The sequence below is a fragment of the Oncorhynchus masou genome, chromosome 18, assembly GCF_036934945.1.
Source record: "Oncorhynchus masou masou isolate Uvic2021 chromosome 18, UVic_Omas_1.1, whole genome shotgun sequence".
Lineage (NCBI taxonomy): Eukaryota > Metazoa > Chordata > Actinopteri > Salmoniformes > Salmonidae > Oncorhynchus > Oncorhynchus masou.
Window position 1 is genome coordinate 35,975,169 of NC_088229.1, and position 24,627 is coordinate 35,999,795.

The 24,627-nt window shown below is 42.4% G+C and overlaps 1 protein-coding gene across 3 annotated transcripts in view; it reads right to left on the bottom strand.

Moving 5' to 3' along the window:
• LOC135504497 (ral GTPase-activating protein subunit beta-like) overlaps positions 1 to 16,012 on the bottom strand; it is a 41,454-nt gene extending 25,442 nt beyond the window's left edge. For all 3 annotated transcript variants that reach the window (XM_064923141.1, XM_064923140.1, XM_064923139.1), the window contains exons 1-9: positions 15,863 to 16,012; positions 14,908 to 15,114; positions 14,143 to 14,345; positions 10,957 to 11,123; positions 8,002 to 8,188; positions 3,180 to 3,311; positions 2,497 to 2,675; positions 682 to 830; positions 154 to 379 (exon numbers count right to left, since the gene is read on the bottom strand). In XM_064923141.1, coding sequence (XP_064779213.1) covers positions 154 to 379; positions 682 to 830; positions 2,497 to 2,675; positions 3,180 to 3,311; positions 8,002 to 8,188; positions 10,957 to 11,123; positions 14,143 to 14,345; positions 14,908 to 15,084 — 1,420 coding nt within the window. In that variant the 5' untranslated portion in view covers positions 15,085 to 15,114; positions 15,863 to 16,012. The remainder of the gene's footprint in view (positions 1 to 153; positions 380 to 681; positions 831 to 2,496; positions 2,676 to 3,179; positions 3,312 to 8,001; positions 8,189 to 10,956; positions 11,124 to 14,142; positions 14,346 to 14,907; positions 15,115 to 15,862) is intronic.
• Positions 16,013 to 24,627: the final 8,615 nt, after the last annotated feature.

The window sequence follows — 24,627 nt, forward strand, 5'->3', positions numbered from 1 at the left end:
CAACTCCACCCAAAACGCACACAAGTCCAACCCTTAACCCAACACAAAGACATGCATCCAACCCAACCCCCCCCACACACACACAAATGGTAGAAGCTTGTCCATCCAGTCAGGCAGGCAATCAGTCAGTCAGTCAGATCAGTCATTACTTACCAGTCATGCTGGGGTCTCGGCTGAGGCCGCTGTGGAGCTTGCAGTGCACTAGCGCCGCGTCAAACAGCCACTGACCGAAGAGGTTGAGGATGCTGTTGACCTTAGGCCTGGCTGGGGCGGGCAGCGGCTGCATCTCCCAACTGCTCTGGGTGGGGCTGGCCAGCATGGTGGGTGATGACGACAGCTGCTGGGACGCGGACACTTTGGCTGGCTGGGCTGCACTGCCCTGTAAGGGGAGGGTTTAGTCTGAGTTAGAGCACAGGCATTCAAATCCGGGCCACTAACAATTTTTTATTTCAAATACTTTAGCGCCACTGCACTGAGCTTGATCTGGCGAGATTGAACCAATGGAGTAGTCGACGAAAGTGCAAACCCCACCCTGTCCGGCACAGCAGGCAAGCGAGATTGAACACTCAAAGTACATGAAAGAAAACAAATTTGGTTTGAAACAAGGTCTGCTGATGTAAGCACAGTACACAGGCCAAGATGACGTATGCACATGATTTGTAGGCTATACAGTTGACTTACCGTTAAACTCTTGCTGGCGGTTTTGGTGACCACAGTGTGTCGCTGCTTGCGGCTGTGTGGGGGCGTGGTGTTGTTGGAGGAGGGAGGGGACATGCTCAGTCTGTTGACCGGTGTGGGCGGGGCACTGTCGACCCTGGGCCGTGATATGCCTGCAGAGGAGAAGGGGGCAGGTGCCAAAACAAGACACACCCAATAGTCTGAATAACCAGCGGTTGTGGCGTGTCCTGCCACTGATAGAATGTCCTCTATTACAGTTGAAAAACAAGCCTCTGTTCCAATACCTTTGAAATGCCATTGATTCTCCCTTCCTTCCTTGAGGTTATCACTGATCTTGTCCTGACAAAATATCCCGTTTACTACGGAAACGGGTTTTTTTTCTCCAAAAATGAAATTACTGCCCCTGAGTCACAACAGGTTTTAAGAGGTAAGAAAGCAACATCCCATGTAAACAGGATTGTGTTAACCCCATGTTTGTCCAACCGCACAACCAATAGGTGTTAATAGGCAGATTATAGAGCTATTACTTGTGCCTGTGCTTTTTCAGGACTCATTGACACACTTAAAAACATAAGACTATTCAGGGGTATCAATTAACTTATGCTCAAACATCAGAACAATGCTGTGGTATCAGTTGTCAATGACAGCCAGTTCAACTAGTACAAGTCACATCTTGCAGCTCTTTATAAACCATTTGAACCATCAAATCAACCGAAACAGCCCATTTGAGTGTAATAGCAAGCCCTTCAGCCCAGTTTGAATTGCCAAAACCTCCAGAGGACCATGACGGAATGGCCTAAAAACATCCTCGGGACAAATCGGGTACTAGAAAAAACCTCCAGGGGACAACGACACAATGTCCAAAGAAAGTTAAGGTGACCTTCAGGGGACCATGACACAACATCCCAAGAACATTCCTGGAACTATAAAAAAAAGGTTCCCTTGGGACCATCATGCGACGTTCTAAGGGCCAGTAAAATTACAGTACTAAGATTGTCCTAAAAAGGCCCTACATGTTCCTCAATGTCGTCTTGGGAATGTACAGGTAAATAGACAAAGGGCCCCCAGACAACATTCCCATGGGACCATCAAGCAACGTTCTTAGAACATCAGTGGGATACCATCGCGCAGAAACCCTTAAGGAACCTAATGGGAACATCGCTGAATGTCCTCAGGACATACCGTTTACTGGGCTTACCCAGAATGCAATCCATGCTTTGGTTTAGTTTCCCTGGCACGGTTTCCAAATTCTAACGTTTTAGCATTTGTGGCGCAAACCCCATTCAAGTCATGGTACCGATATTAGCAAGCAAAAATCGATTGTGAAGCTCAACAAAATCACTTGTAGGTGTTTTGAACATGCACGAATAATGCTAAAATTAGTCCCATGACTTGAATGGGATTTGTTCCACAAATGCTAATGTGCACATTAGCATGTGGAAACAGTGACACAATTAAAACAAAGCATATATTGATGTCATACCTTGTCCATAGACCTCTTATAAGGTAAGGAAAACAACATGTAATTTTGTAATTTGGGTGAACTATCCCGTTAAGACACAAATTTAAACTTTTATCAGTTCAAACTGCTAACAAATACTGTATGCAAACAAATTCAGACCAGGGTTGGGGTCAAATCCATTTCAGGGAGTAAACTGAATTCAAATTACAACTTTCCTAATTGCCTTTCAATGAGGAAAACAAAGTGTAATTGGAATTTGTTAACTTCCTGAATTGACCACAACGCGGATTCAGACTATTGAAGTGCACCGTGTTGCACCACCACTTGACCCTGAGTGACGGAGGTCGTCTTCTCACCCAGGAAGGCGTCCACCAGGCAGCTGACCCCCCGCATGGCCCTGAAGAAGATCTGGGGAAGTTGCTTGAGGCAGGGGTGAAGCACTACCTCATGGGGGATGCCGCTCGAGTTGAGGAACTGCTCCTGGAACTTGGGCGTGGTGCTCACCAACGTCGGGTTGCTCAGATCCACAGGGTTGCTGCGGAAACCACAAGGGACAGGAGAGAGAAGTGAGGATGGATTGACACACACTGAGGGCCTCATTCACAGACCTATATTCGTGGGTGGGGTTGACAATGTGCTGAGAAAATATGTCTAGAACATTGAATGGCATTTGCCACAGCAAAAAAAGGGGGTTGTATTCATTAGGCAACAGACAACATTTTTGCTAAAAAAATATATATATATATATAAATAAAGTTCTTACTGGTCCAGTTCCCTCAATGTTTAAGTTTGATTTCTTCCATTTGGTGCATAATTAATACGACCCAAAATTATGTGGCCAAGAAATAAAGTAGATGAGGAAAAGAAGGCATGTAAGGACATCGCCAGGGCACGTATCTACAAAGCGTCTCAAAAGGTGGAGTGCTGATCTAGTATCAGTTTTGAATTTTAGATCACAATGAATAAGATTGTGTGGAAAAATCCTAGATCAGCACTCCTACTCAGATGCTTTGTCGATTTTGGCCCAGAACTTCTCTACCTCAGCATGTGGAGGAAGCGGAACCAGGTCTGGGCAACACAGTCGTTGTCCATCTCTACTGGAATCAGGTTGGCATCCTCATCAGGGACTTTAAACGGGGGGAACGAGGGGCCATGGGTGAACCGCAACAGCCTGGGTGAAAAGTCAACACACAGGCAAGACGCACATGCAGACACACATACACACACAATTTAGTATGCCCATTTCCTCCTCTCTGTCATTATGTTTTAAATTGATAGTGGTACTTCCTGCAAAATGAAATAGCAGATACTGTTTCTCTGCCCTCAAAGTTCTTTTTGAACCAACTGAAAACTTCAGAGGTTAGCTACAGTGGTGTACAGTACTTAAGTAAAAATACTTTAAAGTACTACTTCAGTAGTTTTTGGGGATATCTGTACTTTACTATTTATATTTCAAACTCTTACTTCAGTACATTTTTAAAGACAATTATGTACTTTTTACATGCATTTATCCTGACACCCAAAAGTACTCTTCAAATGTTTTATTTTTAACAGTAAAGGAAAATGGTCCAATTCACGCACTTATGAAGAGAACCTCCCTGGTCATCCCTACTACCTCTGATCTCGTGGACTCACTAAGCACAAATGCGTGTTGGAATGTGCCCCTGTCTGTCCATAAAAAATATATATAAATTGCCTTTTGGTTTGCTTAATATAAGCAATTTCAAATGATTCATACTTTTGATGCTAAGTATATTTTTGTAACTACATTTCCTTTTGATACTTAAGTATATTTAAAACCAAATACTTAGACTTTTACTCAAGTATTATTTTACCAGGGACTTTCAATTTTACTTGAGTCATTGTCTATTGAGGTATCTTTACTTTTACTTAAGTATGACAATTGGGTACTTTTTCCACCACTGGTTACCTACATTACAGACAAGTACAATGCCAGACAGTAATCCAATAGTCAAATTAACTCACTAGATATGCAAATCAAGGGACAAGATGTCTAGATAGTAGCTTTCAGAACAACTACTAAGTCAACACCAGAGCACCCACACAATAAGCCAGGAGAGTGGAAGTGGAAAACTGCTCAAATAATACCACTTCTGACACGGAAGAGCAAAGAAGGCGACTAAAATTAAATTTAATTTAATTAAGTCGCCCTATGGGTCGTTCCATGAAATCCGTCCCTTTTGGGTAGTGTAACTTTTTGGCTAGTGTAAAAATATAATACAGAACCAGTCTAAAGCTTGGACACACCTACTCATTCAAGGGTTTCTTTATCTTTACTATTTTCTACATCAAAACTATTTAATAAAACATATGGAATGATGTAATAACCAAAAAAAGTGTAAAACAAATTCAAATTCTAGATTCTTCAAAGTAGCCACCCTTTGACTTGATGACAGCTTTGCACTCCTGGCATACTCTTGGCTGCTTTTCCTTCATTCTGCGGTCCAACACATCCCAAACCATCTCAATTGGGTTGAGGTCAGGTGATTGTGGAGGCCAGGTCATCTGATGCAGCACTCCATCACTCTCCTTCTTGGTCAAATAGCACTCACACAGCCTGGAGGTGTGTTGGGTCACTGTCCCGTTGAAAAACAACTGATAGTCCCACTAAGCAGAAACCAGATGTGATGGTGTATCGCTGCAGAATGCTGCAGTAGCCATGCTGGCGAAGTGTGCCTTGAATTCTAAATAAATCTGACACTGACAGTGTCACCAGCAACGCACCCCCACACCATTACACGCCCATGCTTCACGGTGGGAATGACACATGCGGAGATCATCAGTTCACTTACTCTGCGTCTCACAAAGACACGACGGTAGGAACCAAAAATCTCAAATTTGGACTCATCAGACCAAAGGACAGATTTCCACCGGTCTAATGTCCATTGCTTGTGTTTCTTGGCCAAAGAAAGTCTCTTCTTATTAGTGTCCTTTAGTAGTGCTTTCTTTGCAGCTATTCAACCATGAAGGCCTGATTCACACAGTCTTCTCTGAACAGTTGAAGTTGAGATGTGTCTGTTACTTGAACTCTGTGAAGCATTTATTTGGGAGGCTATCTGAATTGCAATTAACTCTAATGAACTTATCCTCTGCAGCAGGGGTAACTCTGGGTCTTCCTTTTTTGTGGCGGTCCTCATGAGAGCCAGTTTCAAGCCAGTGCTTGATGTTTTTGTGACTGCACTTGAAGAAACTTTCAAAGTACTTGAAATTTTCAGGATTGACTGACTATTTCTTAAAGTAATGATGGACTGTCGTTCCTCTCTGCTTATTTGAGCTGTTTTTGCCATAATATGGACTAGGTCGTTTAACAAATAGGTCTATCTTCTGTATACCACCCCTAACGGGCTCCCGAGTGGCGCAGCGGTCTAAGGCACTGCATCTCAGTGCTAGAGGCGTGACAACAGACACTGGTTCGATTTCAGACTGTATCACAACAGGCTGTGATAGGAGTTCCATAGGGCTGTGCACAATTGGCCCAGCATCGTCCGGGTTTGCCCCGGGGTAGGCTGTCATTGTAACTAAGAACTTGTTCTTAACTGACTTGCCTAGTTAAAACAACACAACTGATTGGCTCAAACGCATTAAGGAAAGACATTCCACAAATTCACTTTTAACAAGGCACACCTGTTAATTGAAATGCAGTCCAATTGACTATCTCATGAAGCTGCTTGAGAGAAAGGCAAGAGTGTACAAAGCTGTCATTAAGTTAAAAGGTGGCCACTTTGAAGACATTCAAATATATTTTTTATTTGTTTAACACTTTTTTGGTGACTACATGATTCCATATGTTGTTTCATAGTTTTGATGTCTTCACTATTATTCTGCATCTACAATGTAGAAAATAGTAAAAATAAAAATCCTTGAATGAGTAGGTGTGTTCAAACTTTTGAATGGTACTGTATATACATACACATTTTTAAATTCTGTCGTGAAGAGCACATGCTCAACTTGCTTTTCAATCTCAAATTTTTTATATTTTTTACAAGTGAATTAAAAAAAATACAACCTGCAATATCTAACGTTTTGGGCGACCCAACCAAATTCACATAGAAATGTGACAAAGATCTGTCATTCTCATTGAAAACAAGTCTAAGAAGTGGTAGATCTGTTCTTGTGCGCCTTCTATGCTTCCCATTCTGAAGTTTCATTTTAGCGTCTTTTACTTTCGCTTTTGTACACTAGCTTCAAACAGCTGAAAATACAATATTATTGGATATTGAAAAGATTTTACACTGTAGTTTAAATGGTAAAAGTATTATCTACACTATACTTGCTTGTTTTGTCACAACCTGAAACTAGGCAAACTATTAGAATTGTAGCAACCAGGAAATGGTGAAGCAATCTGTATAATGCATCTTTAAGCGTCAAATAAAGTAACAGGATTGAAAATAATCTTAAAATCAGCCATAAATCCCCTTGTGACAGGAGGAATGGAAGCTTGTTGAGTGCAACATGGAGGGGAAATTCCCCCCCAAAACTTCACAAAAATGTTAAAACATTTCTAGCCTGCCTATACGCTGAGTGTACAAACCATTAAGGACACCTGCTCTTTCCATGACAGACTGACAAGGTGAATCCAGGTGAAAGCTATGATCCCTTACAGTTGTCACTTATTATATCCACTCCAATCAGTGTAGATCAAGGGGAGGAGACAGGTTAAAGAAGGATTTTTAGGCCTTTAGACAATTGAGACACAGATTGTGTACATGTGCCATTCAGGGGGTGTCTTTGAACAGGGTATGTTAGCAGGTGCCAGGCGCACCGGTTTGTGTCAAGAACTGCAACATTGCTGGGTTTTTCACACTCAACGGTTTCCCCCGTGTATCAAGAATGGTCCACCACCCAAGGGACATCCAGCCAACATGACACAACTGAAGGAAGCATTGGAGTCCACATGGGCTACCATCCCTGTGGAATACTCGACAAGCCCTGACGGATTTAGGCTGAGGGCAAAAGGGTGGGTGCAACTCAATATTAGGAAGGTGTCCCTAATGTTTTGTACACAGGGTTGGCGTGTTATGCTGGACCCATTCAGTTTTCAACCACCCCGAACATTTTCTAAAAAAGCAGAACCAGGTCACCTGCTTTTACATTATGATTTGACTATTAAAATGTTGAATGTTTCTTTTGAATGGAATGTTTTTACCATGTTAAAATGAGTGTTCAGTTCACGTAACAGGGTTGACCTTAAAAGAAGGGACAAGCTTTTTTGACTTCAGAAATTATCTTCAGAAATGACTGTCAAAGAGACAAAATTACTACGGCTTTACACTGACGGTGAAAACTCGAAATGTTGGGGTTAAGTGGGTTAAAATCCTTCTAAAAGTCACAGAGGAACATGTCAAAAAGCTGAATCTTACAATATCAAAAGGAATCAAAAAGGGACTCATTTTGTCGAACAACACCTATACTATAGTGCTCACCGAACAAAACGGTCTTTGTCTTTAATCCAAAGTAATTGAGCAGAATGGTACTCAAGTTGTATTTTTTGAGTGTCTAAATAAATAGCAACAAAGGAACACAACACATTGACCATAAGCTCTTCTTCAGAAAGTGTGAAAGAAAAGAATCCCCACGTTCCATGTTACATACCCCCCCCAAAAGTGGGTGATCAGTCACCTGCTAGCGTTGGTTTTCCTAAGCAATGTTGGCGCAACCGGGCCCTTCGGTTTGTGAACCTCAACCCTCTAAGCTTGGGTGCCAGTCTGTTTCTCCCCTCCAGCCAACTCCTTAAGGAATTGTCATGCCAAACATTGCAATGACAGCAATGGAGTTTGCAAGAGCACAAACAGATCTAAGAGCAGGTTACATCCCTCTCTCAATCAGGATAAGTCAGTCACCTGGATGTGAGGGCGCAGGCCACCCTGCTCCACTGCTCCACCACGGGTGGGTGGTGCCTCCAGTTGGCCAGCATCTCCTGAGCAGTCTTCCAGTAGGGCGGCGTGGGGAAGCAGCGGGCGCATGCCAGCAGCCACACCTCAAAAAGCACCGCCATCAGCTTCTCCGCCAGCTTCTCTGCCACACCCACTAGGCATGGGGGCAAAAGTGGGAGAGGGTCAAAGGTTAACAGGATGCTGAGAGTCATTTATGTTTAAATACTCAAAATGAAAATCTAGGCCATCTATTTCTAGTTACTCAAATAAATAAAAATGAAGTATAAATACTATAAATACTATAAATACTAAGTATTGCTTCTGTCAATTGGCTTACCCAAAACTGGGCTCGAACCAGGGACCCTCTGAACACATCGATAACTTATATTTTTCCTGTTTCACACATGTATAATAAGTGTGTATTATACACATGTGTGAAATGGAAATGTATTGTTTGCTTATCCCACCTCCCCCTGAGACACCCTTGAAGTGTGGATCATGGCCAGGGTCAGCCATTATCAAATGCGACTCTGGAATAATTAAGGTTAAGTGCCTGGCACATTTGTATGTGTGTTGGAGCATCAGCGAGCGTAGCGTGTAGAGCCCTGTGAGTGTGCATAGAGACAGTGCAAAAATAATAAAATACATGAACTGGGCTGTCCGCACCACACTCTCTAGCTCCATGCGATCGAGGGCAGTTTTGCCATAACAAGCAGTGATACAGCCAGTCAAAATCTCTCAAAGGTACAGCTGTATAACTTTTGGAGGATTTGAGAGCCCATGCCAAACCTTTTCATCCTCCGGGGGGCGCTGACATGCCTTCTTCACGGCTGTACGCATGTGGGCCATTTAAGTTCTTAGTGATTTGGACACGGAGGAATTTGAAGCTCTCGACCCGCTCCACTGCAGCCCCGTCGATGTGAATGGGGGCGTGCTCACCCCGTTTCCTGTAGTCCACAATAAGCTTCTTGGTCTTACTGACGTTGAATTGCAGAGCTACTTCTATGTCTCAGAGAGTGATGTCACCAATTGAACAATACTAGCGCAGGTAACTACAGCACTTTCAGAAAGTATTCATACCCATTGACTTACTCCACATTTTGTTGTTACAACCTGAATTTAAAATAGGTTAAAAACATGTTTTTTTCTCACCCATCTACACAGCATACTCCATAATAACAAAGTGAAAACATTTGTAAAAATGTTTTGCAAATGTATTGAAAATTAAATACAAAAATCTCATTTAAATAAGTATTCACAACCGAGTCAGTACATGTTAGAATACCCTTTGGCAGAGTCTTTTTGGGTTAAGTCTCTAAGAGATTTGCACGCCTGGATTGTACAATATTTGCCTATTATTCTTTTTAAAATTCTTCAAGGGCTGTCAAATTGGATGTTGATCTGTGCTTCTCAACCCTTTTTAAGTCGCCATAGAATTTCAAGCTGATTTAAGACAAAACTGTAACTCAGCCACTCAGGAACATTAACTGTCTTCTTTGTTAGCAACTGCAGTGTAGATTTGCCATTGTGTTTTAGGTTATTGTATTGCTGAAAGAGTGTCTGGTGGAAAGCAGACTGAACCAGGTTTTCCTCTAGGACTTTGCCCGTGCTTAGCGCCATTTCATTTATTTTTTATCCTGAAAAACTCCCCAGTGCTTAACGAATAAAAGCATACCCATAACATGATGCAGCCACCACTATGCTTGAAAATATGGAACGTGGTACTCAGTAATGTGTTGTATTGGATTTGCCACAAACATAACACTTTGTATTCAAGACAGTATTACTTTAGTGCCTTGTTGCAAACCGGATGCATGTTTTAGAATATTTTCATTCTGTTCTATCTTTTCACTCAGTCAATTGGTTTAGTAATGTAGAGTAACCACAATGTTGTTGATCCATCATCAGTTCTCCTATCACAGCCATTAAACTGTGTAAATGTTTTAAAGTCACCATTGGCCTCGTGGTGAAATCCCTGAGCGGTTTCCTGCCTTTCTGGCAACTGAGTTAGGAAGGACGTCTATCTTTTTAGTAACTGGGTGTATTGATCACCATCAAAAGCTTAATTCATAACTTCCCCATGATCAAAGGGATATCTGTCTGCTTTTTAATTTACCCATCTACCAATAGGTGCCCTTCTTTGCGAGGCATTGGAAAACCTCCCTGGTCTTTGTGGTTGAATCTGTGTTTGAAATTCACTGCTTGACTGAGGTACCTTACAGATCATTTTATGTGTGGGATACAGAGAGGAGGTAGTCATGTTAACCACTATTATTGCACTTATTGTGTGTGACTTGTCCAGCATTTTTTTTACTGCTGAACTTATTTAGGCGTCCCATAACAAAGGGGTTGAATACCTATTGACTCAAGACATTTCAGCTTTTGATTTTTAATTCATTTGTAAAAATGTATAATTCCACTGACATTAAGGGTATTGTGTGTAGGCAAGTGAACATAAAAATCTAAATGTTATCCATTTTAAAATTCAGGCTGTAACAAGATGTGGAATAAGTCATGGGGTGTGAATACTTTCTGAAGGCTCTGTAGCTAGCCATTTCAAATCGGATACACTTAATCAATTCGCTCAACAGATGCAGTCAGCGGTTAAACTGAAAAGTAGTGTAATGTGGGACTTTCAGTACACAGATAAATCATGTTATGCAGTGGAACAGATGTCTAATTTTAGAGTCAGTCAAACCCCTGCTATACTACGCCTTTACTGTGGCCATGTTTAGACCATCTATTCCAAAGTTCTAAAAGGGCTAAGATATGAACAATCTGATAAAAGTACCAAACGTAAGAAAACAAACAGAAACAGGGAGGGACTACCTGTTACAAAATGTTTTAAAACGTTGTGTGCCCTAATGAACATGACCCTGGGAAACCCAGTGAGTTGTGGTATGGTGAGGAGACAGGGCTGACCTCCAATGGTGGGCGGGGCCAGCAGCGTGTCGTTGATCCGGAGCAGGAAGAGCAGCAGTACCTCCCAGGTCTCTCTCACCATGGAGACGGACTCCCTGGCCAGCTTCTGTACTGCAGTCAGCACCTGCTGGCACAGCCGGATGTGGCTCAGACTGTACTGCTCCGGCCTGAGGGAGAGGGAAGAAAGGGTGTGTGGGGGTATGAGAAGGGGGATGTGGTAGAAGAAAAAAAAGAGGAGAGTGTTTGAGGGAGTGAGTGTGAAACGCATTTTCATGTGTGTGTGTCAGGGTTTCAGTTAACCGGTAATAGCCGGCTTTTATCTGTTAAAAAAGCTGATAAATAAAATTGGTACTGGCCCATTGTCACCCAAAAAAAACATTCCATAGCGAAATGATGCTTTTTATCCTATTCATTTGTGGAAAAACATTTAACCGGTCATGCTTATCTATGGGGTTAATTTGAATAATTTTGTGGAAATAAATGTATATATATACAATGCATTTAGCGGAAAATCAGTCAGACAGGCCCTTTATAAGCCCAATCATTGCACAACAATTCTAAATGTAATCTTGTGTTAAAAATAGTTTTTGGGCCACGATTAAAAATAGCTAATATTTGTATTTCTCAACTGGTAATTGAAGTGCACTTCCCATTCGCCAGTCAAATGCATAGGCAAGGAAAGAACAGGCTTCATCAGTGCGTCACACCACTTTGCAATGAGATGGAGGCAGTATGCATTTTGAAAACATATCAACTTATTTGTTTGAAACCTGAACGTTTCATTACATATATTTTTCCTAGGCTTCAAAGTAGCTCAGGAAAAATTCTACCATATCCGGACGCAATTGTTTTAGAGACTTCCAGATGCCATTGAAACCAGTAGCCTATTTATCTCATGTCCTATTGGTTATTATCTTTCATTCAATGTCCGATACAAAATAGATGATTGTTCAGTTGCAACTGTAGAGGCCCAGCCAGGCATATACTATACAAAAGTATGTGGACACCACTTCAAATTGGTGGATTTGGATATTTCAGCCACACCCGTTGCTAACAGATGTTTAAAATTGAGCACACCGCCATGCAATCTCCATAGACAAACATTGACAGTAGAATGGCCTTATTGAAGAGCTCAGTGACTTTCAACGTGGCACCGTCATTGGATACAACAAGTCGGATCATCATATTTCTGCCCTGCTTGAGCTGCTCCGGGCAAACTGTAAGTGCTGGTATTGTGAAGTGGAAACGTCTAGGAGCAACAACGGCTCAACCATGAAGTGGAAGGCCACATAAGCACACAGAACAGACAGAACAGGGCTGCCGCGTGCTAAAGCGGTCCTTGGTTGCAACACTCACTACCGAGTTCCAAACTAGCTTTGGAAGCAATGTAAGCACATTAATTGTTAATTGGGAGCTTCATGAAATGGGTTTCCATGGCCGAGCAGCCGCACACAAGCCTAAGATCACCACACGCAATGCCAAGTGTCAGCTGGAGTGGTGTAAAGCTCGCCACCATTGGCCTCTGGAGCAGTGGAAATGCGTTCTCTGGAGTGATGTCTGGCAGTCCGACAGACAAATCTCAGTTTAGCGGATGCCAGGAGAACACTACCTGCCCAAATGCATAGTGCCAACTGTAAAGTTTGGTGGAGGAGGAATAATGGTCTGGGGATGTTTTCATGGTTCAGACTAGGCCCCTTAGTTCCAGTGAAGGGTCATTTTAATGACATTCATGACAATGACATTCTACACAATTCTGTGCTTCCAACTTTGTGGCAACAATTTGGGGAATGACCTTTCCTGTTTCAGCATGAAAATTGGTGATTGAGCCCCCGTGCACAAAGCGAGATCCATACAGAAATGGTTTGTCGAGATCGGTGTGGAAGAACTTGACAGGCCTGCACAGAGCCCTGACCTCAACCCCATCAAACACCTTTGAAATGTATTGAAAAACCGACTGCGAGCCAGGCCTAATTGCCCAACATCAGTGCCCGACCTCACTAATAAAGCTTAAGCAAGTCCCCGCAGCAATGTTCCAACATCTAATGGAAAGCCTTCCCAGAAGCGTGGGTGTTGTTATAGAAGCAAAGGGGGGGACCAACTCCATATTAACACCCATGACTTTGGAATGAGATTTTTGACAAGCAAGTGTCCACATACTTTTGGTTATGTTGTGTAGTTCGGAAAGCAAATGGCTTTTAAAGAGAAGACAATGAAAAGACTCATCTGTCTTTAAGTTAACAAAATTCTCAACTTAATTGAGCGAACAACAGAAAACCTATATCCTGTCCTATTGGCATCAGCGGAGAGCATCGGCCATATCCCAGGTGAGTGCACACTGTGCATATTCACTCTTTAACAATGTTGGGTCAGTGCTACTTAAAAGTTTGTTTTGGACAATAGTTTCCTCCTCCAGTTTAGATGGACATCATATTCTATTTGTGTCTCCCCTTCTCGTAGGCCTATAAAATGTACAATTTATTTTTTATTGATTGTATGTCAGTGTTGGCAGAGTAGGCTACCCTGTAATTTGTATTATTAAAAATAATTCTGCTAATATCTCCAGTCATGTAAAGTGTGGTAGAATTGCATGAAAATGTTTTTTTTCCAGTACAAAGAAAGCAGAAACGTATCTGATACAGCAGAGGCCTTTACACAACACGCGCTCAGCCATCTTTTTTTGCAAACAGTGATTAAGTTATATTATTCGCCTAAATGATGATCCAATCGAGTCATCACATTATGAATAGTATGCTATTTTACATAAATTGCGATGATGCATGTAATGCTTTATTATAAAGGTGCGTTTTTAATGGTGAAAATGTGCTTCCCCAAAGACATAGCATCCCTGTGATTTTGATTTTCGTTACTCGAAAATTAAATGTGGACAGTTATTCTAACATCTTCAAAGTGTACGGTAAGGACACAAGTCATTACATCCTCTACTTGCATGTTCTATTAAGATTAATTACCATCATCGAAATGTGATTTCAGTCATTCTGAGCACCGTGGGTGGACGCCCTAATCAGATTACGCACCCAATGCATATGGGTCCGGTACATTTCTCAAATGTCCGGTAAATTAAAATGCTGCCGGTCAAATGACCGGAGATACATTTTCATAACGGAAACCCTGATGTGTGTGTGTTTTGTGTGCATTTGTGCATGCTCAGCTCAACTGTGGCTGTACCTGGGTAAGAAGACGTTGTAGAGGTGTTTGAGGATGGTCTGGACGTACAGGTTGGGCTCCTTTACCACCGGCTGTGGAATGGAGTCCCGGGGCATCACCAGGGCCATCATCCAGTCTGTGTATACGTCCACACACAGCTTCACCGTGTCCCCCTCCAAGGGAAGAGTTAGGCCATAGCACAGTACCTCCATGGTCCACTTCACCTGGAACCAGAGTCAAAGAGACAGTTATGCCCGATGCACACTATAGCTCCAAAACGAGCCAAACCAAAGTGTACTGGGCTGGCCTGGTAACGTATCCACCATAGTTGCGCTTACTGTGCTGCAATGGACAGCGTAAAGAAAACATTTGAGTCAGCAGAGTACGGTTCAGATCAGCCCAAGTGTGAATCAGGCATTATAGGCTACCCTTCACGCTAGTGAGCCAACCCAAACCGTACTGTGATGGCTCAAATATTTTATTTTCAGTATCCAATGCAAAACGGTTTCAGGAAGTGTATCCCGGGCCAGCACAGTACAGCTCGGCTCAGCTCTGTAGTGTAAAACGGTTATGAGGCATCTACTCCCCTCTGATCCACTTGACACTGCTAATGTGACAAATTGGGGTCAAAGAACTGTTTCTGCATCCAACAATGCTATGCTTGGCAAGGCAACAACAAGTTGGCTAAGGCAGAAACAGACAGACGTCACCCAGGCTAGCCTCATGCAGAAAGGCCCCATTAACTCTAACCCACGTCAATGACAATACTCTCTGTCCATCTCTCACCTCTTTGTCCGTCTTGAGGATGTTCTCGGTGGCCATGGGGATGGCGGCCGTCCCCAGGGGTTTGACCACTGCGTTGGCCACCTCCAACCCCACGCCTCCAGGGTACGTGTGAAGGACACTGAGGTGGCCCTGGTCACTCTGCACCATTAGGTGCAGCGAGCGCCAGTCTGAGTACATTGTGTAGCGGCTCCACTCTACTGTTTCCACCTGCACAATCAATGAGCATAAATATAGCTCATTAGCTAGGTTCCTAGTAATATGGTGAAGATGTTGCATGACTGTCATTTTGCCTTTGTGTGAGGGGAAGGAATTGGTAGGTGCAAGAGAGTACAAGACCTTAAACTATTCATAATTTGACACCAGCTATAACTAGCAAGCTAAAAGGTAGACAGTGAAAAGTGGACGTCAACACCCGTTAGAGATAAGTAACTATCTGTATCATGGAGAAAATACATGCATTAACCGTAACGTTACTAGCTAACGTTACCTACACAGCTAAGACCCAGCCAGCTAAATATTAGCATACGCGTAGATAGCTAGGTAACGTTATGGTTCATACTTGAAACGTTATGGAAACACAGCATGCTAGCAAGCTGGTTAACCTGAGCTAACCCCACCGTAGCAACTCAAACCAGGAAGCATCTGGAAGCAACGCTAGCTAGCTAACCTCTCTATTCCGCTCATCAATAATAATAATACTAACCGCTAACGGCTAGCTGATAGCACTGCCATTTACCTAGCGAACCAATTCTTTGTGACGGTGACCAAAGAATCAAATCAAGCTTATTCATGTTTACCAGCTAACTAATTCCCGTAAAGGGTAAGCTAATTTAGCATTTACTGAAAGAGCACCAGTTACCTACTGTTAATAGCTAGCTAACGTTAGCGGTAGCAAGCTAGCTAAGTTACGTATTGCTCGATCAATTGAAGCAAGCTACGGGCATTTTGCATTTACCTTCTCCAAGGAAAATGGTTTTCATAACAAGGTGACTTGTCTTCACAACACCAGCTATCCCAATTTAGGCATTCTCCAACAATGTCAAGGCTAGAGGACTACGGTGCTGCTTCGGCTACACTGAATCGAGTAATGCAAAATCCTCAGCTGACTGCTGTCATTGGCAACGGGAGGAAGACGATGTTGAATGAGCGCCCCATGTGGGGAAACAGGTTGTCCACATGGACAATGAGTGGCTTCATTCCTTGTGAACTTTCCCTGCGCTGAGAACAATGTGGTCAAAGCAACTTCCAAGTTAAATGGCTTTCATCCAAGATAGGTGCAGATGACGGCACACACACATAATAGTAGATGCCCACCCCACAAATAATAGTGTGTTTAGGAACTTCACAGGTGAATAAAATATATAGGCCTAATTTTTAATTTTACTAGGCAAGTTAGTTAAGAACAAATTCTTATTTTCAATGACGGCCTAGGAACAGTGGGTTAACTACAGAACGACAGATTTGTGCCTTGTCAGCTCGGGGATTCGAACTTGCAAAATTTCAGCTACTAGTCCAACACTCTAACCACTAGGCTACCCTGCCGCCCCTAAACTACACTGGACAAAAATATAAATGCAACATAAAAGGGTTGGTCCCATGTTTCATAAGCTGAAATAGTCAATTTACCTGGTAAGCTGACTGCAGGAATGTCCACCAGTGAATTGGATGTTAATGTTAAAAATATATATATATTAAAGAGCAACAATAAAATAACAGTAACAAGGCTATATACAGGGGGTACCGGTACAGAGTAAGTGCGGGGGCACAGGTTAGTCAAGGTAATTGAGGTAATATTTACATGTAGGTAGAGGTAAAGTGATAACAAACAGAGAGTAGCAACAGTGTAAAAATGGGTAGCCATTTGATTAGCTGTTCAGGAGTCTTGTGGCTTGGGGGTAGAAGCTGTTAAGAAGACTTTTGGACCTAGACTTGGCACTCCGGTACCACTTGCAGTGCGGTAGCAGAGAGAACAGTCTATGACTAGGGTGGCTGGAGTCTTTGGCCATTTTTAGGGCCTTCCTCTGACACTGCCTGGTATAGAGATCCTGGATGGCAGGAAGCTTGGCCCCAGGGATTTACTGGGCCAAATGCACTATCCTCTGTAGTGCCTTGTGGTCAGAGGCCGAGCAGTTGCCGTACCAGGCAGTGATGCTCTTGATGGTGCAGCTGTATAACTTTTTGAGGATCTGAGGACCCATGCCAAATCTTTTTAGTTTCCTGAGGGGGAATAGGTTTTGTTGTGCCCTCTTCACCACTGTCTTGGTGTGTTTGAACCATTCTAGTTCATTGGTGATGTGGACACCAAGGAACTTGAAGCTCTCAACCTGCTCCACTACAGCCCCATCGATGAGAATGGAGGCGCGCTCGGCCCTCCTTTTCCTGTAGTCCTCGATCATCTCATCCATTGAGCCTGTTTGGATGCTCTGGATCGATTTGTACGACAGTGTGTCCCAGTTCCCGCCAATATCCAGCAACTTTGCACAGCCATTGAAGAGGAGTGGGACAACATTCTACAGGTCAAAATCATCAGTCTGATCAACTCTATGCAAAGAAATTGCCTTGCGCTGCATGAGGGAAATGGTGGTCACACCAGATACTGCTGGTTTTCTGATCCACGCCCCCCTACTTTTTTTTAAGGTATCTGTGACCAACATATGCATATCTGTATTCCCAGTCATGTGAAATCCATAGATTAGGGCCTTATGAATTTATTTCAGTTGAGTGATTTCCTTATCTGAAATGTAACTCAGTAAAATCTGTGAAACTGTTGCATGTTTTGTATATATTTTTGTTCAGTGCAGTTGGAACTGCATGCAGAACAAACTCGCTCTTCGTAAAGATAACAACACATCTACAGAGTGTCGAGACCACACCGAGACAGAGTAACTACTCTCAGGTGAGTAGAGTGATGGGGGGATATGGAATATTTTATTTGGCAAATCTTCCAATATACTGTTGAACATAATATAATCTACGGGCATATCAAAGTTCCAGAGTGGGATCTCTGCTAGTTTAAGGTTATGGCCTATTTTATACAGAGAAATTGGCATAGAAGGCAATGTAACCAATGTAACCAATCACAGCTCTCCTTTTACTTGTATCATTGCACATCTTACAAATCACCAGCAGAGGGCGACGATTTTGGATCCAATTACACATTCACTGTTGGTAATGCTTGGAAATTGGATCATAACTCTAAAAGTAGCAGAGATCCCAGTGGAACTTTGATGTACCTTAGAGTATATTATGTTCAAGAAACTATTGAAAAACGACCTAAATTAAAACATTTATATTTTGAATACTCATGTTTCCATTTTTCAATATTCATAAATGAATGTCAATTCTTTGAGGAGAAATCAAAATACTACTCATATTACCAGAGCAAGCAGTAAAGCTTCATGTGACACCAATGTTTGCTTTGTAGCACCTACAAATGAAACACTATGGAGTGTTAAAGGAGGCCTGGGTAAGGTCAAAATGTAATAAATATGCTAACTTTGCTCAATTATTTATCAGTAATGCTATCAGATACAAATGTCAAATATCAATGTCAACAATCCTACCTCCGAAGGACTATTCTATAGATTACATTTCGTAGATTACATGTTCTTTTTTGTCTGGGTTTCGTGAGGAATCATTTAAATGGCTCTATAAATCATGATACATTTGGTTTTCAAAATGAATTATACCAGAGATACTGTATATAAATGACGAGATATAATAATAACAATGGGAGTCATTTTCCCAAAGGCTGGGAGGCACGCGGTCTGCTTATCGCTGTATTCCCATGTGGACAGATTTTGATGGGAGTGGACCCTCTCTCTTCACCTCTTTCTCTCTGATTATACTGACTCATGACATGACTCTTATTAAAGCTGACTCATTCCTGAAGTCATTTCATGGATTCTATTTTATTGTGTTTCAGAAATGGAGCCCCCCAATAGTCTTCTGTCTGTAGATCAGTTCCTTTGTCTGGATGTGTTCAATGAGCCAGTCTCCACTGCATGTGGACACAACTTTTGTATGGTCTATATCAGCAGATACTGGGATACCACTGACCTGTGTCAATGTCCACTGTGTAAGCAGGCATTCTACAGAATACCAGAGCTAAAACTCATTACAGCATTCAGAGATCTTGTAGATCATTTTAAGAAGATGAGAGATAGAGATCAGTCCCCTACCGAGCCCGGAGAAGTGGTCTGTGAAGTCTGCACAGTGAGGAAGCTCAAGGCCCACCTCTTACTTTGAGACTCACTTGCAGCCTCATGAGATAGCCCCTGTCCTGAAAATACACATATCTGATACACCCTGTGGAGAAACTGGGAGACCGGATGTGTAAGAAGCACAACATATTTGTGGAGCTGTTCTGTGAGATGAACCAGATGTGTGTGTGTCAGTTCTGCACTGTGACGGACCACAGGACTCACCACCATGTCCCTCTACTATAGGAACAGTGCCGAGATAGGAAGGCACAAGCGCAGCAGATGATCCAGGTGTGACTGCAGAACGTGTAGGAGATCCAACACTCAGAAAAGAGCAGCAAGAAAGACACAGAGAGAAAGCTAGCAGACAGTGTGCAGGTCTTCACTGCTCTGCTGTGGCCCATTGAGAGAATCCAGAGTGAATTCATTGAAATGGTTGAGGAGAAGCAGAAAGCATTAGAGGCAGTCTGAAGGGCTCATCAAAGAGCTGGAGATGGAAATCACTGACAAACTGAGGAGGCACACTGAGCTGCAGCAGCTCACAGACACTGAGTACCTCTTCCACGTCCTCCCGAGTTCCCATCCCTCTGTACATTCCACGCACGAGGACTGGTCTGAGATTAGGATTCACGGAAGTCTGAATGAGAGGAGAGTGAGGCAGGGTCTTTCTCTGCTGGAGGAGACTCTTCATAAAGATATAGAGAAGTTGAGAAGTTGTGTGATGATCCTGAGCTGAAGTGGATTCAGCAGTGGTCAGTGGATGTGGCTCTGAACCATGACCCAGCAAATTATTATCTCATCCTGTCTGAGGACAGAAAACAAGTGAGAAATGGAAACACACAGAAGGAATTCCCTGACAACCCAAAGATAATTAAATGTTAACTGTCTGTCCTGGGAAAGGAGGGCTTAAGTTCTCCTCGGGGAGATACTACGATGAGGTGCAGGTGAAGGGGAAAGTCTATGGAGGTTAGGAGTGGCCAAAATCAACCAGATTTTTTTTTTTACTGATCCCTGAGTGTGTGATGCTGGACTGTGAGATTGAGTGATGGCAGTGCTTTCCACAAGCACAAGAAAAAGTAGCCAGCCAGGCTCCCCGGGCTTGGGTGGTGTGATTATTTTTTTGGCCTCTGGTACATTGTAATGCTGGATTGTATTTTCAACCAGCAACTATTAGGAAATAACACTTATCAAAAATGTTCACACTTTTACAGTGTTAGTTTCAACAGCTGTTGTACAGTTTGATATAAAACACAGGAAAAACTTAATTTTCACTGCACTGGGCCTTTAAAAAGAAGCTGGTGTTAATCATGGGCTTTGCTACACAGAAAGCAGCAGTTGTCTACTCCATTGTTAACACTTTGATTAAATCTCTAGACCTAGATCAATATCTTTGAAAATACCATGTAAGTATCATTATCTTATATAACAATTCAACCTGTTTTATTTTATCATATTTTGGACCAGAGTGAGGCTATCACTCCACGAGCCTACCTATTGTCCCTACCTATTGTCCCTGCAGTGAGGATGATTCACCATCTTCATTGAATGTTTTCATAATTTATCTACAGATAAGCCTAACAGTATGTAAATTAGGGAACCAAATTAACAGCTCCCTTACCGATGCGATTCGGTAGGCTACTGACAAGTCACACATTTTAATGTCACTGAGAGGCAGTCCTAATGGACTTCATATCAAAAATACAAACAAGCTCTTTAGTTTAATTATCCCGATGTGAAACTATGGACATATAACTACGTTGTATGATTTATGAATGTCAAAGATATGAGATTTAACTTTATTCAGTCAGTTCAACACCTTTTATAACATAATCAAGCTTGCTCTTCGTAAATTAAAACACAGTAAATAGTACAGTATATGACAACCTCCAGGGTCCAACGTAAACTTTGTTTCTCACTGGTCCGGTCGGGCAAGTTGGACAAAACCCTACTGGTCCGAACAAAATTTTACTGGCCCAGACATGGTGTAGTTCTTAAATGCATTGGGTTTCCACAGGGCCTATTGGTTGGCATGCTTTCTCTCTATGTTCAGCTATTAATAGGCTACATTGGGTTATTATGATATGTATTAAAAAGCTGTGTAATATAATTAATTTAGCAATGTAAGTCATTACTCTATTGTATTAATAGCATTGTATTAATTTGCATACATTTTTTGTTTCTGAAGTATGTCATTTTGAGAATATTGTAGAATAGTATGCTGCGCATTTAAGACAAACTTTCCAAAAGAGATATGACATGGCAACATTAGGCTAGCCATGAAAAATAGCATAGCCATGGAAAGTAGGGGTCCTGAGGGTGCAGTTCCTTGGACAAAAAAATAGTGGACTAGACCTTTATTATTAAAGTAGAGAAAAATACTCCTCAACAACCGTAGCACACAACACAAATACCCAGTTACCGAGAGGCGGGACAGACAGCAGACTGTCAACCCAGCAGTGTTTCCCTGTCATTGCTCACTTTGTGACTGACAGGTGCCTGTCCTATCAATAGATTGCTAGAAGATGCATATCGTTCATTCTAGCTGGAGAGGATTTTTTTCTGACTACCGAATTGAAGATGTAGCCTAGATAAACAAAATTAAAAAGGTACCCGGCTGAAAATGACTCTGCAGTCGGCTGGATGGGGATACGTGTGAGGCCAACACTTCTGGGGCTTCCTCAAGAAGCGTGGTGAAGGTGAGGGTGTTTGTGGATTATGAGAAGGGTATGGTCTCCTTTTCTTCTTTCTCTTACTGTAATTCCCACACAATTTCTGTGCTACCCAAGAGGAAAAGCCTGCAAATAAGAGGCAGGAGAGGGGGGTCCTGGCAAGATTAGGGCCAAGGGAAAACATGGCGGACAGGATATTGGATTCAGGTAAATCGAGAAGGGGAGGGTTATGCCTCTTCATCAACAGCAAATGGTGTGCTAACTAGCACAGCGTAAGTCTCTATCCATTGTTCACCTATCTTGGAATACATGATGGCCAAATGCCGACCCTTCTATCTCCCGAGAGAGTTTTCAGCTGTTATCATAATTACTGTTTATATTCTATCTCAGGAGAAGAAAAACAACAATCTGGCCATTAACAAATTGTACGAGGCTATAATCAAGCAGGAAACCATGCACCTGGAGGCGGATTTTCTTGTTGCCGGGGATTTTAATTCTGAGTCATTAAGACATAGTAATGCCCAACTTCCATCAACACGTCTCCTCACGCCACTAGGGGCGATAAAAGCCTAAATCACATGGTGCTAGAGGGTGTTGCGGACAGCCCAGTACATCACTGGGGCCAAGCTCCCTGCCATCCTATTTCAGGCGGTGTGAAAGGAAGTCCTGGAAAATTGTTAAAGACTCCACCCACCCAAGCCATAGACTGTTCTCTCTGCTTCCTCACGGTAAGCATTCACACACTCACATACAATCATCATATATGCTGCTGTTACTCTGTTTATCATATATCCTGATGCCTAGTCACCTTACCACTCAAGTATCCCTGGACATAAATACGCTATTGGCACTGACCCTGTCACTAATCCTGAAAATACAGTGCCTTCAGAAAGTATTCACACCCCTTGACCCACTCCACATTTTGTTACGTTACAGACGGAATTCAAAATGGATAATATGCATTTTTTCTTTCTCACCCATTTGCACACAATGCCCTATAATGACAAAGTGAAAACATGTTTTTAGACATTTTTGCAAATGTATTGGAAATACAGAAACATGTCATTTACATAAGTATTCACACCATTGAGTCAATACTTTGTAGAAGCACCGTTGGTGGTGATTACAGCTTTGAGTCATCTTTGGTATGTCTGTATCAGCTTTGCACATCTGGATCTGGGGATTTTCGACAATTCTTCCCTGCAGACTTTCTCAAGCTCTGCTAAGTTCGATGGGGAGCGCCGGTATACAGTAATCTTCAAGTCTTTACATGGTATTCAAGTCTGGGCTTTGGCTGGGCCACTCAAGGACTTTCATATTCTTGTTCTAAAGCCATTCCAGCATTGCTTTGGCTGTATGTTTGGGGTCATTGTCCTGTTGAAACACAAATCTTCACCCCCAGTTGAAGGTTGCTTGCACACTGAAGCAGGTTCTCATCAAGGATGTGACTGTATTTGGCTCCATTCATTGTTCCCTCAATTCTTATCAGTCTCCCAGTCCCTGCCGAAAAGCATCCCCATAGCGTGATGCTGCCACCACTATGTTTTACGGTAGGGATGGTGTTAGACAGGTGATGAGCTGTGCCTGGTTTTCTCCAGACATAGCGCTTTGCATTCAGGAGAAATGTTAACATTTTTTCCTCATCAGACTACAGAATGTTTGCACCCCTCTAGAAATTGTTTTATACCTTTCCCCAGATGCATGCCTCATCACAATTCTACCTCGGCGATCTGCGGACAGTTTCTTGGACTTGTCAACTGTGGGACCTTATATACTGTAGGTAACAGTTTTGCTTCCATCCCTCTCCTCACCCCAACCTGGGCTTGAACCAGGGACCCTCTGAACACATCAACAACTGACACCCGCGAAGCATTGTTACCCATAGTGCCACAAAAGCCGGGGCCCTTGCAGAGGAAGGGGAACAACTACTTCAGGTCTCAGTGTGAGTGACATCACCGATTGAAACGCTATTAGTGCGCACCACCGCTAACGAGCTAGCCATTTCACATCAGTTACATATAGACAGGTGTGTTTCTTTCTAAATCATGTCCATACAATTGAATTGGCCACAGGTGGACTCCAATCAAGTTGTAATGACATCTCTAGGATGATCAAAGGAAATTGTATATACCTGATCTCAATTTGGAATGTAATAGCAAAACTCCGGGATGCTGGCCTTCTAGGCAGAGTTCCTCTGTCCAGTTTCTGTGTTCTTTTGCCTGTCTTAATATTTTATTTTTATTGGCCAGTCTGAGATATGGCTTTTTCTTTGCAACTCTGCCTAGAAGGCCAGCATCCCGGAGTTTTGCTATTACATTCCAAATTGAGACGAGATACGAGATCTTCAGGTTCTTGGCAATTTCTCGCATGGAATAGCCTTCATTTCTCAGAACAAGAATAGACTGACGAGTTTCAGAAGAAAGGTCTTTGTTTCTGTCCATTTTGAGCCTGTAATCGAACCCACAAATGCGGATGCTCCAGATACTCAACTAGTCTGAAGATGACCAGTTTTATTGCTTCTTTAATCAGGACAACAGTTTTCAGCTGTGCTAACATAATTGCAAAAGGGTTTTCTAATGATCAATTAGCCTTTTAAAATGATAAACTTGGATTAGCTAACACAACTTGCCATTGGAACACAGGAGTGATGGTTGCTGATAATGGGCCTCTGTACACCTATGTAGATATTCCATAAAGAAATCTGCCGTTTCCAGCTACAATAGTCATTTACAACATTAACAATGTCTACACTGTATTTCTGATCAATTTGTTGTTATTAAAATGGACAAAAAAAAGGTTTTTCTTTCAAAAACAAGGAGATTTCTATGTGACACCAAATGTTTTAATGG